This window comes from Kogia breviceps, chromosome 20 (assembly GCF_026419965.1).
Source record: "Kogia breviceps isolate mKogBre1 chromosome 20, mKogBre1 haplotype 1, whole genome shotgun sequence".
Lineage (NCBI taxonomy): Eukaryota > Metazoa > Chordata > Mammalia > Artiodactyla > Physeteridae > Kogia > Kogia breviceps.
Window position 1 is genome coordinate 27,387,417 of NC_081329.1, and position 12,575 is coordinate 27,399,991.

A 12,575-nucleotide genomic window follows, 5' to 3' on the forward strand; every position below is an offset into this window, starting at 1 on the left:
GGCAGGTGGACTCTCAACCACTGAGCTACCAGGGAAGCCCTGGGGCAGTCTTTTGAGGCCTTGTAACCATTCAGAAGATGTCAGCAGCAAGGCCAAGTTCAGAGCATTTGGAAAACTATAATTGCCAAGTCCATTTCCCCTGTAGCATTAGGTCACCCCACTGGACCTTGTGTAAGGTCCACCTGCTATGTTGTTTTCGAACAGCTTCGTGTCCTTTAAGGGAGGAAATTTTTTGCATAATGGAATCAGCTTGGTGCCTTAGATACCTCTTGTCTCCTCTGGCCTGGTAACCCGGGTAAGAACTTGGGAACCTCCGAAGCCAGTGACGGTGATTGTGCCTGACCAGCTCTTTCAGACTGACCGACCCATCAGTAGGAACAGTGCCCTGGAAACAAAGTACCTTCTGAGACAGAATGGATATAACTCCCCAGTTAAGTCTTCCTGGATACAAAGAAGAAAAAGCTTCTTGGAGAAGCAAACGGGGAGTTCAACAGACTGGCAATCGGAAAGACTTGGCTGCTGCTTGGCTGTTCTGAGACAGCCCCTCTCGGGCCTGCAGAGGCTGCACGGATCTGCGAGGCTGCTACTCTTCCAGCACATATGGCTTCCATTAGCCTCCATTTGCTAGGAAACCTAATTAAGGGTTTAAGACTTAACCATTTGTTTGTGCTGGGTGTGTGTTTTTCTGGTCTGTTTGTCTTTCACAAACAAGACTATCTGTTAGTCACAGGGGTTGTTAGAGTTTGATATAATCCCTACGCTACCCAGTAACAAGTATTATGTTCAGATATTTACGTTGGGTGTCTTCTGTGCCGTCCATACTGAAAAAACTTAACATAATAAATAGGTCGCCCTGCAGCTGACCACCAGCCTTCTTCCCTTAGAAGGGGAGAGGTATTTCAGCTGTGGGTGATGAAATTGGATTCCTTTACTTGCTGTGAAATTGAAAGCAGGTAGATGGGAGTCAATGGAACCAAGGAAAACTCAAATCTCCTCCCCACCTGGGATCATCTAAATGAGGAATGTCATCAGCGTGTCGCAGCAAGGAAATGCACTTTAAAACGCGTCCTAAACCTCCTGTCCTCCTCACCTTGTCCTGCCGAGGAACGCCAGTGCCTCGACGATGACGGATCGCGACCGTGCGGCTTTCCGGGCATCTCAGCATTGGCCTCGCAAGGCGATTCGCAATAAATTTTCCCGTTTTTCAAGGGATGGTTGTCTAATTAGTTCACATTTCAGGTGTTACACGTGAGAAAGGGAGGAGCTAGTGCACATGCTCGACCCTGTTTCAGCTGGATGCCTCACGGGTGCTGCTGGGCTGCTCTAGGACCCTTCCCGGCTTTCCCCGCGAGCAGAGTGGCACTGGTTAGCTCAAGGGGCTCCTGGTCACTTTGGACCTCAGTTGGACTTCACCCATTTTTGCTTCATAAACAGGCATCTAAGACACTTGACACACCTCTCCTCCCCTTCTTCCGATAGTCCTCAGAGAGGTCAAGGTTGTTGCTTTGTTTCATCATCGAGAGCACTTGGCTGGTGGGTCCCAGGACTGTTAGATGCAGCCCCCTGCTGAAACCCAGCTAGCGGTGTTCTGGTAAATGATTAACACCCAACTCTGGCAGGGGCCGTGGTTGCAGGGGGAGCCCTGATCTGTAGCCTTCGCAGATTCCGGTGATGTAAGTACTCCCACAAGGCTGATTTTCAAGCTACCAACAGGAGGTCACCGAACAAGTCAGAGTTGGGAAGAGATGTACACGATCAGCTCAAGACACCACACTTAACAGACCCTAGGCCTCCTGGAGGAACGAGAGACACTTAAACCTCTAATTGGTGCGTGCAGCAACTGTATCAGTTCCATGCACCAACACAGGCATCTGGGAGGCAGTACCGTGTAAATGGCCATAAATACTGTTAAGTGCCAACCTAGAGAGAACTTACCCCAACGGAGTGTTTCTGAACACCAGGGCTCCTGCCGATCTGGCTCTCAGCAGCCGAGGGAATGGAAGCCCGTCTCCTTCCCCTGCTCTCTACTCTTCCACACAGATGCAGATACCGCGGCTGTGCCAGCTGCTAATAATCTGAGTATAACTTTAGGCATTCTCTAAAGCCCAACCCCAGTGGTGATGTCAGACTTGGCCCCCGTCTCACACACTGAGAATTCTGCTCCAAAAGAAAGGTGTTGGTGGCATCTGACACGTGTGGACCTGCACTGTGCCATGTCTAATCCTGTATTTCGATCATTACAGGTCACGCTGGTGATGTCGAATGAATGCTCTATAACATTAAAACCTAGACTAAAGATTTCCTGGTCACCACCAGCGCACAGCCGTAGGTAAGGTCAGACTAACGGAACGTGAAAGCTGATTGGCACGTTACTCTGGCTTGCTGGCTCCCCCTACTGGCAGCCGATCAACACAGCGACTCCGTCGTCATTGAGACAGATTCTTTCCAGCTGAGGTTCAGTCTTACTTACCTGAGATCAATACCGTACATTAGCAGTGCCGGGGGACGGATGGTCCCCAGCCTGTGGCGATTAGAAAGGGCGGGAAGGCAGTATCGATCGATGCTGTGGTGATCCCAGGCCCTAATCTTTTAACCCTCAGGAAACCAGACACTCGGTGCCTTGACAGCACGACATCTTCATTAGATAAGCTGGATTTCTTTCCTCGGGAGACCCAATCCGGTCATCTAAGTAAAATGGCCATTTCATTTTCTCTCAGGTCAATTTCACTATCTTTTATTTGCCAGTCAACTCAGTCCCTCGGGGAATTCACGGGGGGTTTCAGTAGTAACAGCGAGGACATCACTGTTACAATAACAGTGCCTTCCATCTCCCAGCACCTCTCCCGAAGGTACAGAAAGCCCTTTTGTAAAAAGATCGCCCATCCATCATGCACACAGCCGTGGGCAGAAATCGTCACGGGTTTACAAGGAAAGGCCCCACTAGAAGGTGTCAGGCAAATGGTTTTAAGTGCTACAATTCATTTCCTGGCTCTGCCAACGTATACCTTCTTTCAACATAAACTATACAAATCACGATACGCTGACAGTTGCATATTCATTCACAGAGGAGACCCAGGAGAAGAGAGAACTTTACAACAGTGGCCAGCACTGCAGCTGCCAAGAAATAGCTCAGAAAGGAAACTTCAGGAGCAAGCCCATTCTCCCGACAGGAATGAAAGCATACTGGACTTTCTTTTGCGCTCAGAAGGAATCCAGCAAAGAGCAAGATTTGGGGGGTAGAAGCCGAGTACCAGGAGGCTGGGCGCTGAGGTTCCAAGGAGCCAGGACCTACTTGGTGAGGGCAGTACTAAGCAGCAACGGTGGAGGAAGAAAACCTCCAAGCAGCCAAAGCACAGACATTCGATGTTCTCCCTTTCCTGAGGGCCGGGGTGGAGTTTGTATAGGAAGAACCATAGGAAGCCAAGATGTGCGACAGTCCCAACACATGCGGTCTGATCACACGAATTCAGGAAGCGTGGAGTGGGCAGGGGGAGGGGGAATCACGGACACAGAACAGCCTGGGAGACAAGAAACGTGAAGCAAGGGGCCTGAAGGTAAAGCTCGTCTCAGGGGCCAAGTCCTCCCTCACACAGAAGCACGGGCAAAACCACACCCACACAGAGGGGCAGCCGCGCATCTGGGTCTGAGTGCCTGCAGGCCCTCGTTGAATCATGCTTAGCCTACTGGCTGGCTCTTCTGAGGTCGGCCCCCAGCTCCCTGTCTGACCCTCAGACCCCACCTGGCCTCACCCTCTCCCCCGAGGAAACGGTCCGTGGTGGAGAGGGCCGCAGGGCCTGGCCCCGGGCCCAGCTTCTCTGCTCCCCGGCCGTCACGCAGCCAGTCCTCTTTCCCTGCCTTTCCAAAAGCATCGCAGAGCTAGGAGGCTCCTGCGGAGGCCTCAGTGCGGGACCTGAGGGGAAGAGCCGGTTGGGAGTGGGGCCCACAGAGGGCGCGCACTGCCCTCTGGACAGACAGCCCAAGAGCCCGTCGCCAGCCTTGCTCCTCCGCAGCTGACATTCTCTCCCGTGTCACACAGCCCGTATAAAAATGAAGCAGCAGCAATTTTTATTGAGGGACCTAAACTGAAAATAGGTTTAGAACATAATTTAAAAAAATAAAACAGCAAAAGTAGCAAAAAATATATGACCTTTTTAAAAACATTTTCCTTTTTTTTTTTTTTTCCTTTTTTCTTTGTTTTTAACATATAGCAACTGATGCCTCCCAGTCACCAGGAGCATCTTACCCAATGGGTAAATCTCTGGTAACGACCCTTTTAAAAAGACATGTAAATATATACTCAGATTTATACACTTTGTGTTTTCTTCATAGCTATGTACAAAGCCCCTGCTTTGGGGCTGGGCCCCGGGGCCACGACACTGCTCCCAGCCTTTGCATCCCCATCCTCTGGTACCAGGTATTTGGTCAGCAAAGCAAATTAGTATCGGAATTAATAAGCCATCTGGAGCAGAGGTCGCCTTCCACGGAGGCCCGAGTGCTGACCCCCACCCCCACCCCCCTCACTCCCGCTGTAGCCCGAGGACCAGGCACCCACCACGGGAACACAGGCTGCGTGGAGCGGACAAAACCAACGCAGCAAAGCGCGGTCGGCTCTCCCTCGCGTGCTGCCTAACCCTCCGGGAGGTGCCAGGTGGCTGGTGGGGGGGTCTCGGTCCAACATCGGGGACGGAACCAAGTGGCCATCAACAAGTCTCCGCCTCCCCGCGCATCTGTCTCAGCGGCAGGCTGAGAGGAGGAGGAGAGGGGAGCTCAGGGGCGACAGCCGGCTCCTGCCAGCAGGAAGGGCAGAAAGGAGGCGGCGAGTCCAGCGGGAGCGGGGCCGGGGTCGTCATTGAGGACGGAGTCCGGGGAGGGGTGCGGGGTGCCAGTCAGCGCCGTTTGAGTCCGCCGTTGGCCAGCTGGGCCGGGTGTCGGGGCAGACAGGGCTCCTCGGGCAAGGGCTCGTGGGAGAAGACGGAATCCTCCCCAGAGGAGCAGGTGGAGCTGCGGGTGTCGGGGAAGCTGGGGGAGTACTGGTCCAGGGGCATTGATAGGTCCAGGTACTCCTGTGGGAGGGGACAGAAGGACGCTGGACCCGCACTCTCCCCCCGGCAGCGGCAGGCGGAATTCAGAGGGAACCGGGCCGGCGGGGCCTGAAGGTCTGGGAAGGGCGGCCTCACCTGGTTGGAGGTCAAGGCCACGATGCGGTCCAGGTCTTCCACCAGCTGCTTGAAGGTAGGTCTTTGAGAGGGTACCGCGTGCCAGCAGTCCCGCATCATCATGTACCTGAGGCAGGCCGGTGAGGGCGGGGGAGAGAGGACCAGAACTGATAACAAGGTTCAGGGCGGAGGGGCCATGGGGGGAGTGACCGGAGAGGGCTGCGGTGTCGGACTAAGCACCCCTTCTTCCCTCTACCTGCCCAGCCCAGCCCTCCCCCAGGGCCCAGGCCTGGACCCCAGGCATCTTCTCCCGCTTACAGCTCATTGGTGCAGTTACTGGGCTTGTCCATTCGATGACCCTCCTTCAGCAGCTTGAAAAGCTCCTCCACAGGGACGCCAGGGTACGGGGAGCCGCCCAGAGTGAAGATTTCCCACAGAAGCACCCCAAAAGACCACCTGTGGACGAGCGTTCCGGGCACAGAGCTAGGCCACCCTGCAGTCCTTGCCGCTCTCCCTCCCCAGCACTGCAGGCACACACCCTGAACCCGCCCCCGGCCCCGCCCCGCACCGGCCCCGCCTCCGGCCCGGCCCCGCCCCCGGCCCCGCCCCCGGCCCCCAACACAAGTCCCCTAACCCCGGGGGACCCCCAGGGGACCATGGCCTGCGGGAACGGAGCGAAGGGGCACATACAATGTTTTTTTTCTCTCAGAGATGGAATGCCAGACTCTACCGCCCAGGAAACTCTCTCCCGGGCATCCCTGGCAACTGCTTATTTCAGACTCACACGTCGCTCTGGTGGGTGTAGATCCGGTCAAACAAGGCCTCGGGTGCCATCCACTTGACAGGCAGTCGGCCCTGCAAGCAGCACGGGGACACTGGCGGTGGCCCGGGGCAGGCGGGGGCACACGCAGGACCGGCCTCGGCTCGCCCCAGCCCAGTGGAGCGGAGCCCCGGACAGAGGACGGGCGCCGAGGGCGGCACCAGCACTTACGTTGGTCGTCTTTTTATAGTAGTCGATGTGGTGGATGTCACGAGCGAGGCCAAAGTCTGCGATCTTCATCACGTTGTCCTCCGTCACCAGCACGTTCCTGGCGGCCAGGTCTCGGTGTATGCACTGCGGAGCCAGGAAGGGAAGAGAGATGGGAGCGAGGAGGGCGGGGCGCAGGGCAGTGTCTGCAGCCGTCTGTGGGCCCGGCTCCCCTCGCAGGCCTTCGCCCACCTCACCACTCGCCCTCCCCGAACGGTCCAGCTGCCTGCTACGATGGCCCTCGCCTGCACCTCAGAGCCAGCCGTCCAAACACCCCCAGCTCCAGGCGCCTCGATCACTCCAGCAAACCCTCCATATCGACCCCTTCTCCCGCCCCTCCCGGCTCTTAGCTTTGGACTTGCACCCAGCGAGAGGAACCTCTCGCTTCTGTCCGGTGTGTACGAGCTCTCACGCCCTGTCTCCCTGGGCGAAGCACATCCACACCAGCCTGGGTTCAAACAAAGCAGCATTTACCGAGCACCGAAAGCCGTACTCAAGTCTCTCACAGGACCTCATTTTCTCCCCGTAGCCGTTCTACAACGCAGGAGTATCATTCTGACTTCGCATTTGAGGAAACCTAAGGCGGCGGCTGCCTGAGGCTGCACAGACAGTGCCAGTGCAGAGACTGGAAGCTAATCCACCCTGACCCCAAGGCCACGAGGCCGCACTGGCTCTCCTGACTCTGACGTCCCCTAAGAGCGGCCCGCACGTCCCCCACTCCAGCCAGGGGAGCCTCAGGAGCCACACCTTCTTGGAGGCGAGATACTCCATGCCTCGGGCCACCTGATAGGCGCAGGATACCAGGTCCTTGGAGGACAGCAGCTCCTCGGGATGACGGCTGGGGTTGTAGCAGTATTCCAGCCCCGGCGGCCTCCGGGCCTGCAGGTACTCTCGGAGGTTGCCCTTGGAGGCGTACTCCACGATGACATACAGGGGGCCTGGGGACACGAGGACCGAGAGGCCGTCAGGGCCACCACGCAGGCACACGGGCCTAGTTTCACCCCAGGAACTCCGCCCCCCAAGGGCACTGTGAACCTGTTCCCCAAGCCTAACCTCCCCTTTTAGGGAACCCCGCACATTCACTCTAACTCCCCAAAGAAACCCAGCAAAATCATTCTCCCCTGCGTAGTCCAGGAAGTTCCCAAGCAACGGTGGGGGCAAGAGCCCTAACCTAGACCACAGTAACTCAGCTGTTCCTGTCCACACAGTGTGTGTGAATCCTGGTACCCGTATGAACCCCAATGGGCACCAGCCCAGACCCTGAGAAACACATTCCAACTACTGCTAAACCAAACTCTCCTCCCAACCTACTTCCCGAAGCGTGGCTGAGAGATGCCGGCCAGGTCGCCGACACCCCAGCTAGTCATCTGCTCCCTGACAGACAGGCAGCAGGAAGCCCGGGGCCCCCGCCTGAGCCCCTCCCCGACACGGGTGGGAAGCCTGCAGGCCCGGCGCCTACCGTCCTGCGTGCAGGCCCCCAGCAGGTTGATGATGTTCTTGTGCTTTCCAATCATCTTCATCATCTCCATTTCGGAGATCAGGTCTGACAGGTCTTTCTCTGTTGCATCCGCTTTATGGACAAGCCAGAGAAGGGGATTGAGACTCGCTTGCTTTGGAAGGGAGGCCGACAGAAGAACTAAGGGAGGGGGATGAAGTGAGAACCCAGGGGTCCCTTTTCTCTGGGACTTGCTTCTCTCCTCCCTTTTTCCCATCCAAATGTATCCTCCCAGCCCTCTAACGGGAGCCGGTGTGGCCATAAGTGGTAATGAGCAGGGCAGAGGCTGCGTCAGGAAAATCAGCTGGTAGTGAGGTCTAGAATAAAGGCCTGCTGACAGCGCAGGTGGACGCCAAGGAACAAAGTGAGATCACAGTGATCTTGGGGTGCAGAGCGCCCCCCGCTCCCGGACACCCCTAAGCAGGCCACGTAGCAGGGGTGGGCAAATGGCCCGAGGCCCACAGTTTGCCTGCAAAGGGAAGGGATTGTTTTTGCAGGGACACAAGCATCACTTACACTTCAGCATCTTCACAGCCACTTTGGTGACCCGGTTGGGTTTGTCCTTGTCCAGCCCAATGGCCTCCGCCAACACCACCTGCCCAAAGCAGCCCTCTCCCAGCGGCTTGCCTAAAACCAGTCTTTCGGGGAAACAGAGGGTGGCGGTCTAAGCTGGGGGTGGTAAAGTTCAAACCTGACAGGACACCCCGTCCCTCCCCGCCTCCACGTAGTTCCCCCAACCGAGAGCAGAAGGTAGAAATCATCATTTCTGATGCACCTGGTGCACCGTCGCTCCCTCGAAGGTTGGAGCACACACAACGGCCAGCGTTAGAATAACAAGCGGGGGTTCCCCAGAAAGCGGAGAGGGTCACCTGTCCCGAGGCAGCTCCCAGCGAGGGTCTTCGGGAAGCTCGTATTCAGAGACCCCGGCCAGCATGGGGGTCCCGCTGGAGGAGAGACGCGAGGGCCGAACCAGCAGGACCCCAGAGTTCATGGATGCGCTGGAGTCGGCCGACACCTACGGGGAAGCGTGGGGTCACCCTTCCAGCGGGGACGGGGATTCCTCTCGTCCCCAGTTAGGGCTTCTCGCCAACGGCAGAGGTATGCACCTGTCATCTGATGCTCCCTCCCCCGCACAAAGCGGCAGAAAGGCCGCCGGGGTTCGGAAGACCTAGGTTCTAAAACTGACTTATTTTCCCCACTAGCCTTTCTGGGTTTCGGTTTACTCACCATTCACATGAGCGTTCCAGACTGGCATTGTGTATCTTACCATTGCAGTAGCAACTCTATTCTTGTCCCCATTCTTTGTGAAAACCCTGCCCCGGATTAGGGATTCCTGACTCCCAAAGCTCCTTCCAGAATTAGCCCGGCCCTTGGCGAAGGTGGCCTCCTTTCACACACCTTCACCCTCCGTTCCATTTCTGGGATGAGGGGCGCACAGGAGAGGGAGGGAGGGCATCTTGGGACCCAAGTCAGGTCCTCTCCCCGACTCTGTACCTTTGCACCTCTTATTCTCCTCACTTTTTAAATTTTTTTGGCCGCGCCCCGTGGCTTGTGGGATCTTAGTTGCCCGACCCGGGATCAAACCCGAGCCCTCGGCAGTGAAAGCGTGCAGTCCTAACCACTGGACCGCCAGGGGACTCCCCACCTTTGCACCTCTAATGGGCCCTGGGGGGCAGTTCAAACTCGCAGTACCAGCTGTGCACTCAGCCCAGCTAGAACCGTCTTCCGATCCACACGCCGGGTGAGCAGGTCACCGTGGCTGGGGTGAGGTGGGCTCACGGACCAGAACGGCCTGGAGCCTGACTCAGAGCACTCAGGACAGGACGTTCCCCCGCCCTGGCCCAGAAGCCAGAAACCAAAGTCCGAAGCAGCTGGCTGGGCACCACGGCGAGGACAGGGCATCAGAGGGCCCTGGGGAAGGCCCCGAGGCACAGGACGAGGCAGAGCGTGCAAACCCCCCATCTACTTTCTGTTACCTGTCTGCGCAGGGGAATGCTCTTGGCCAGCTTGTGCACGGCCATCTGGCTGTGGAAGTCACTCTTCTTGGTGCTGCTCTTCATCTTATAGATGATGACAGACCCCACCATGCAGGAGATGAGGAAGGCCCCCGTGCAATAGATGATGATCTCCAGGTACAGGGGCGAGGTCATTACCGCCGGTCTCTCTTCCAGGGCTGGGTCGGTGCGAACAGGGTGTTAGCGGGCTCGGGGCGGGGCCCGTCCACTAGGGTCCCAGCTCCATAAGAAACTCAACACCCATCTCCTTTCCTCTGGGAATCTTCAGGGCAGAGAAGAACCAAGCCAGGTCCCAGCTAGGATTGGGGTTCTGGCACTGAGCACACATCAGACGTTCTGTGATCTCTGAGGCTTCCTGATCCTGACTCGTATCCCAAGAGGGATGGACTGTATCTTGCTACCCGAAGCCCATCCTCATGAACTCAGGAGCCCTCCTTGCTCAGCAGGACGGCTGGGCCGGAAGGGTACCTGGTGCCCTGCAAGAGATGGCTGAGAACTCAGTTGTGCTAGGTGCCTTGCTCAGTGGGGTCCCCATGGAAACTCGGCCCTTCTCTGCAGCGCCTGAGCACTGTGTCCCCCTATCACAGGGGACAGCTGAACTGTCCATCGATCTTTCATCACTGACAGCCCACAAGTTCCCCGAGGGCTCAGAGGGCACCTCATCCATGTCTGTAGGCCACAGCGCCTGGCATCTGGTGGCACTCATAGCATGAGGACGATGAAGGGGAGGGGAGGAAAGAAGGAAACCAGCGTGTATCCTGACTTCGTTTCTCAGCTTCACCTACGTCATCTGTGTCAGGTCAGACGTGTAAATATCCACACCCGGCCAAACCACAGGCAAAACTAACTTAATTTCCAAATACGTCTGGAGTGCTAAAGATGGAAAATGTAAACTTCTCTTAAGGCTTCTACTCACGGGTCTAACTCCTCAAGCTGAAGAAGGACATGGAGGGGGGGTTGTTTTATTCTCTTCTCCATTTAGAATCTCGCCCTTCCCATCCCCACAGAAGCCCGTGCAGTTTTAAGCCCCCTTTCCCTCCCATGTGGAGGCTGGGAGGGTTCCAACCAGCACCACTTCACAGAACACACATTCCCCACGAGGGGAGGGCCCCTCTCCCCCCCCAGAGCTCTCCTCCCACTCCTCCCCTTTTAAAGACCCCCCCCCGCCAGCCACAGGGGCCAGCACCCCAAGGACCTCCCCCGGGAGGCCCCAGGCATGACCCCAAATGAGCCCAAAGGGAACCTCCTGAGGCCTGACGAGGGGGTGGCAGTGCTGATAACAAGGAGAAGCGGTTCTGTTTTTCTCTTTCCCCAGCGTCGAGAAACAGAGACAACCAACTGGGAGCACACACGGGACAAAGACAGTGACGAGGAGAAAACCAGAACGCTTCTCTCCCTCCAGCGGGGGTGTTATCAGAGGAGGAGAGAGGGAGAGAGAAGAGAAGAGGACAGAGTCCGCAGGAACCAGAGCAGCCCAGCGCACAGCCCACGTGCAGGCCCTGCAGAGGCGCCAGCCCACCACCCCGAGCAGGCTGCAGGCTCCTGCCTTCCCGGAACAGTGCACACACCTCCCCTCTGGAGAGAGGAGACGTCGGGAGCCAAGGAGGGTACATGGGCACCATCAGGCCCCCTGTGCTGCCTGGGAGAGGACTGGCTCAGGGCAGCTCCAGTCCACTGTCTGGGTCTGGGCGGAACCTCGCTCACTCGGAGGCGGCAGCACGGGAGGAAGGAGAGCATGATCCCCGCCAAGAGCAAGCCCCTCGTTCCAGGGTGCCTACGTTCAGTTACAGGAGGAGCGGGCCTTTCTGAGACTTTTGCGGGGCGCTGGCGATAAAGGATCAGACAAGTTAAGGAAGGCCGCCGGACCCAAGGAGGGAAGGAGCCTGCCCTGGAGGAGAGCCCAGCTGCAGGTTAAATCCAGATCCCATGCATGCATCACACTGGCCCAGGGGAGAGCCAGAGGCAGGCCACACAGGTGGGACACCTCCGCGTTCCTGCGTCACAAGGAAAGCACCGGTGTGGACCGAGAGGATTCGACCCGCAGAGCCGGACGAATTGCTAGAGCCACCTGCTGGCGCTCGGAGCCCGGCTCTGTGTCTCCCCCAGCCCCGCGATGCATGCTCCCCCCGTGCCCATGGCGAGGGCAGGACATCGAGAGGAGAAGTACAGTGTATACCTTCCAGAACGGTCAACCATGCAGAGTGATGGGAGAGTCCGATAGAGTTACCCGCCAAGCATGTATACTCCCCCGCGTCCTCAAAGGAGACATTCCTTAAGTGCAGCACCTCCATCTCTTTGTCGGTGGTATTAACTCCGGCCGTCTAGAAGAGACAACGGAAGCAACATGGACAAGCCCGGGACCTGAGACCTCTCAGAGGCACAGAAGAAGGGAGGGAGGAAGAGGAAAAGGGGAAAAAAAAAAAAAAAAAAAAAAAAACCAGAGGAAGAAATGCTCCCTAGCGTCTCCTTTGCAACAAGGAACAAACAAAAACCACCAGGCAGCGCGAGACCTGTTAGAAGAAGAAAGTGGGACCCTGAGGAGGAACTCGGCAGACCTGAGATGACACGAATGGCTGGTTACACCCGTCACCAGACGCTGGCAGCCCCGGCCCGGCCCGGCATGCGGCGGCGAGCGCATGGAGAAATGGGGCCCGGAGCGTGGGGGGCTGTTTGGTTTCCAGAGGGCGCACACAGGAGGGATGGAGAGGGTGGCAGCCACACACGCACACACGCCCGCGGACGCTGGTCCTCTCCTCTCTCCATCACTCAGACCCTCCGTCTGCATGACCAGCCGGGACGCACCCCACACACAGCCAGGGAACACACACAAGGCACAGAGGGGGCGACACCAACACAGAACCAAACCAAACCAGCCTCCCAAG

The 12,575-nt window shown here is 57.3% G+C and overlaps 1 protein-coding gene across 10 annotated transcripts in view; it reads right to left on the bottom strand.

The window, feature by feature from the left end:
• Window positions 1-2,718: 2,718 nt before the first annotated feature.
• The window catches only part of FGFR1 (fibroblast growth factor receptor 1), a 49,498-nt gene continuing 39,641 nt past the window's right edge, over window positions 2,719-12,575 (bottom strand). For 6 of the 10 annotated variants that reach the window (XM_067022769.1, XM_067022768.1, XM_067022771.1 and 3 more), the window contains 11 exons: window positions 11,870-12,014; window positions 9,648-9,851; window positions 8,548-8,692; window positions 8,195-8,316; window positions 7,643-7,753; window positions 6,931-7,121; window positions 6,148-6,270; window positions 5,941-6,011; window positions 5,475-5,612; window positions 5,178-5,283; window positions 2,719-5,063 (listed from right to left, as the gene is read on the bottom strand). In XM_067022769.1, coding sequence (XP_066878870.1) covers window positions 4,887-5,063; window positions 5,178-5,283; window positions 5,475-5,612; window positions 5,941-6,011; window positions 6,148-6,270; window positions 6,931-7,121; window positions 7,643-7,753; window positions 8,195-8,316; window positions 8,548-8,692; window positions 9,648-9,851; window positions 11,870-12,014 — 1,533 coding nt within the window. In that variant the 3' untranslated portion in view covers window positions 2,719-4,886. Of the gene's footprint in view, window positions 5,064-5,177; window positions 5,284-5,474; window positions 5,613-5,940; window positions 6,012-6,147; window positions 6,271-6,930; window positions 7,122-7,642; window positions 7,754-8,194; window positions 8,317-8,547; window positions 8,694-9,647; window positions 9,852-11,869; window positions 12,015-12,575 lie in introns of all 10 variants that reach the window. The other 4 variants (XM_059049217.2, XM_059049215.2, XM_059049214.2 and 1 more) reach the window with 1 other exon arrangement.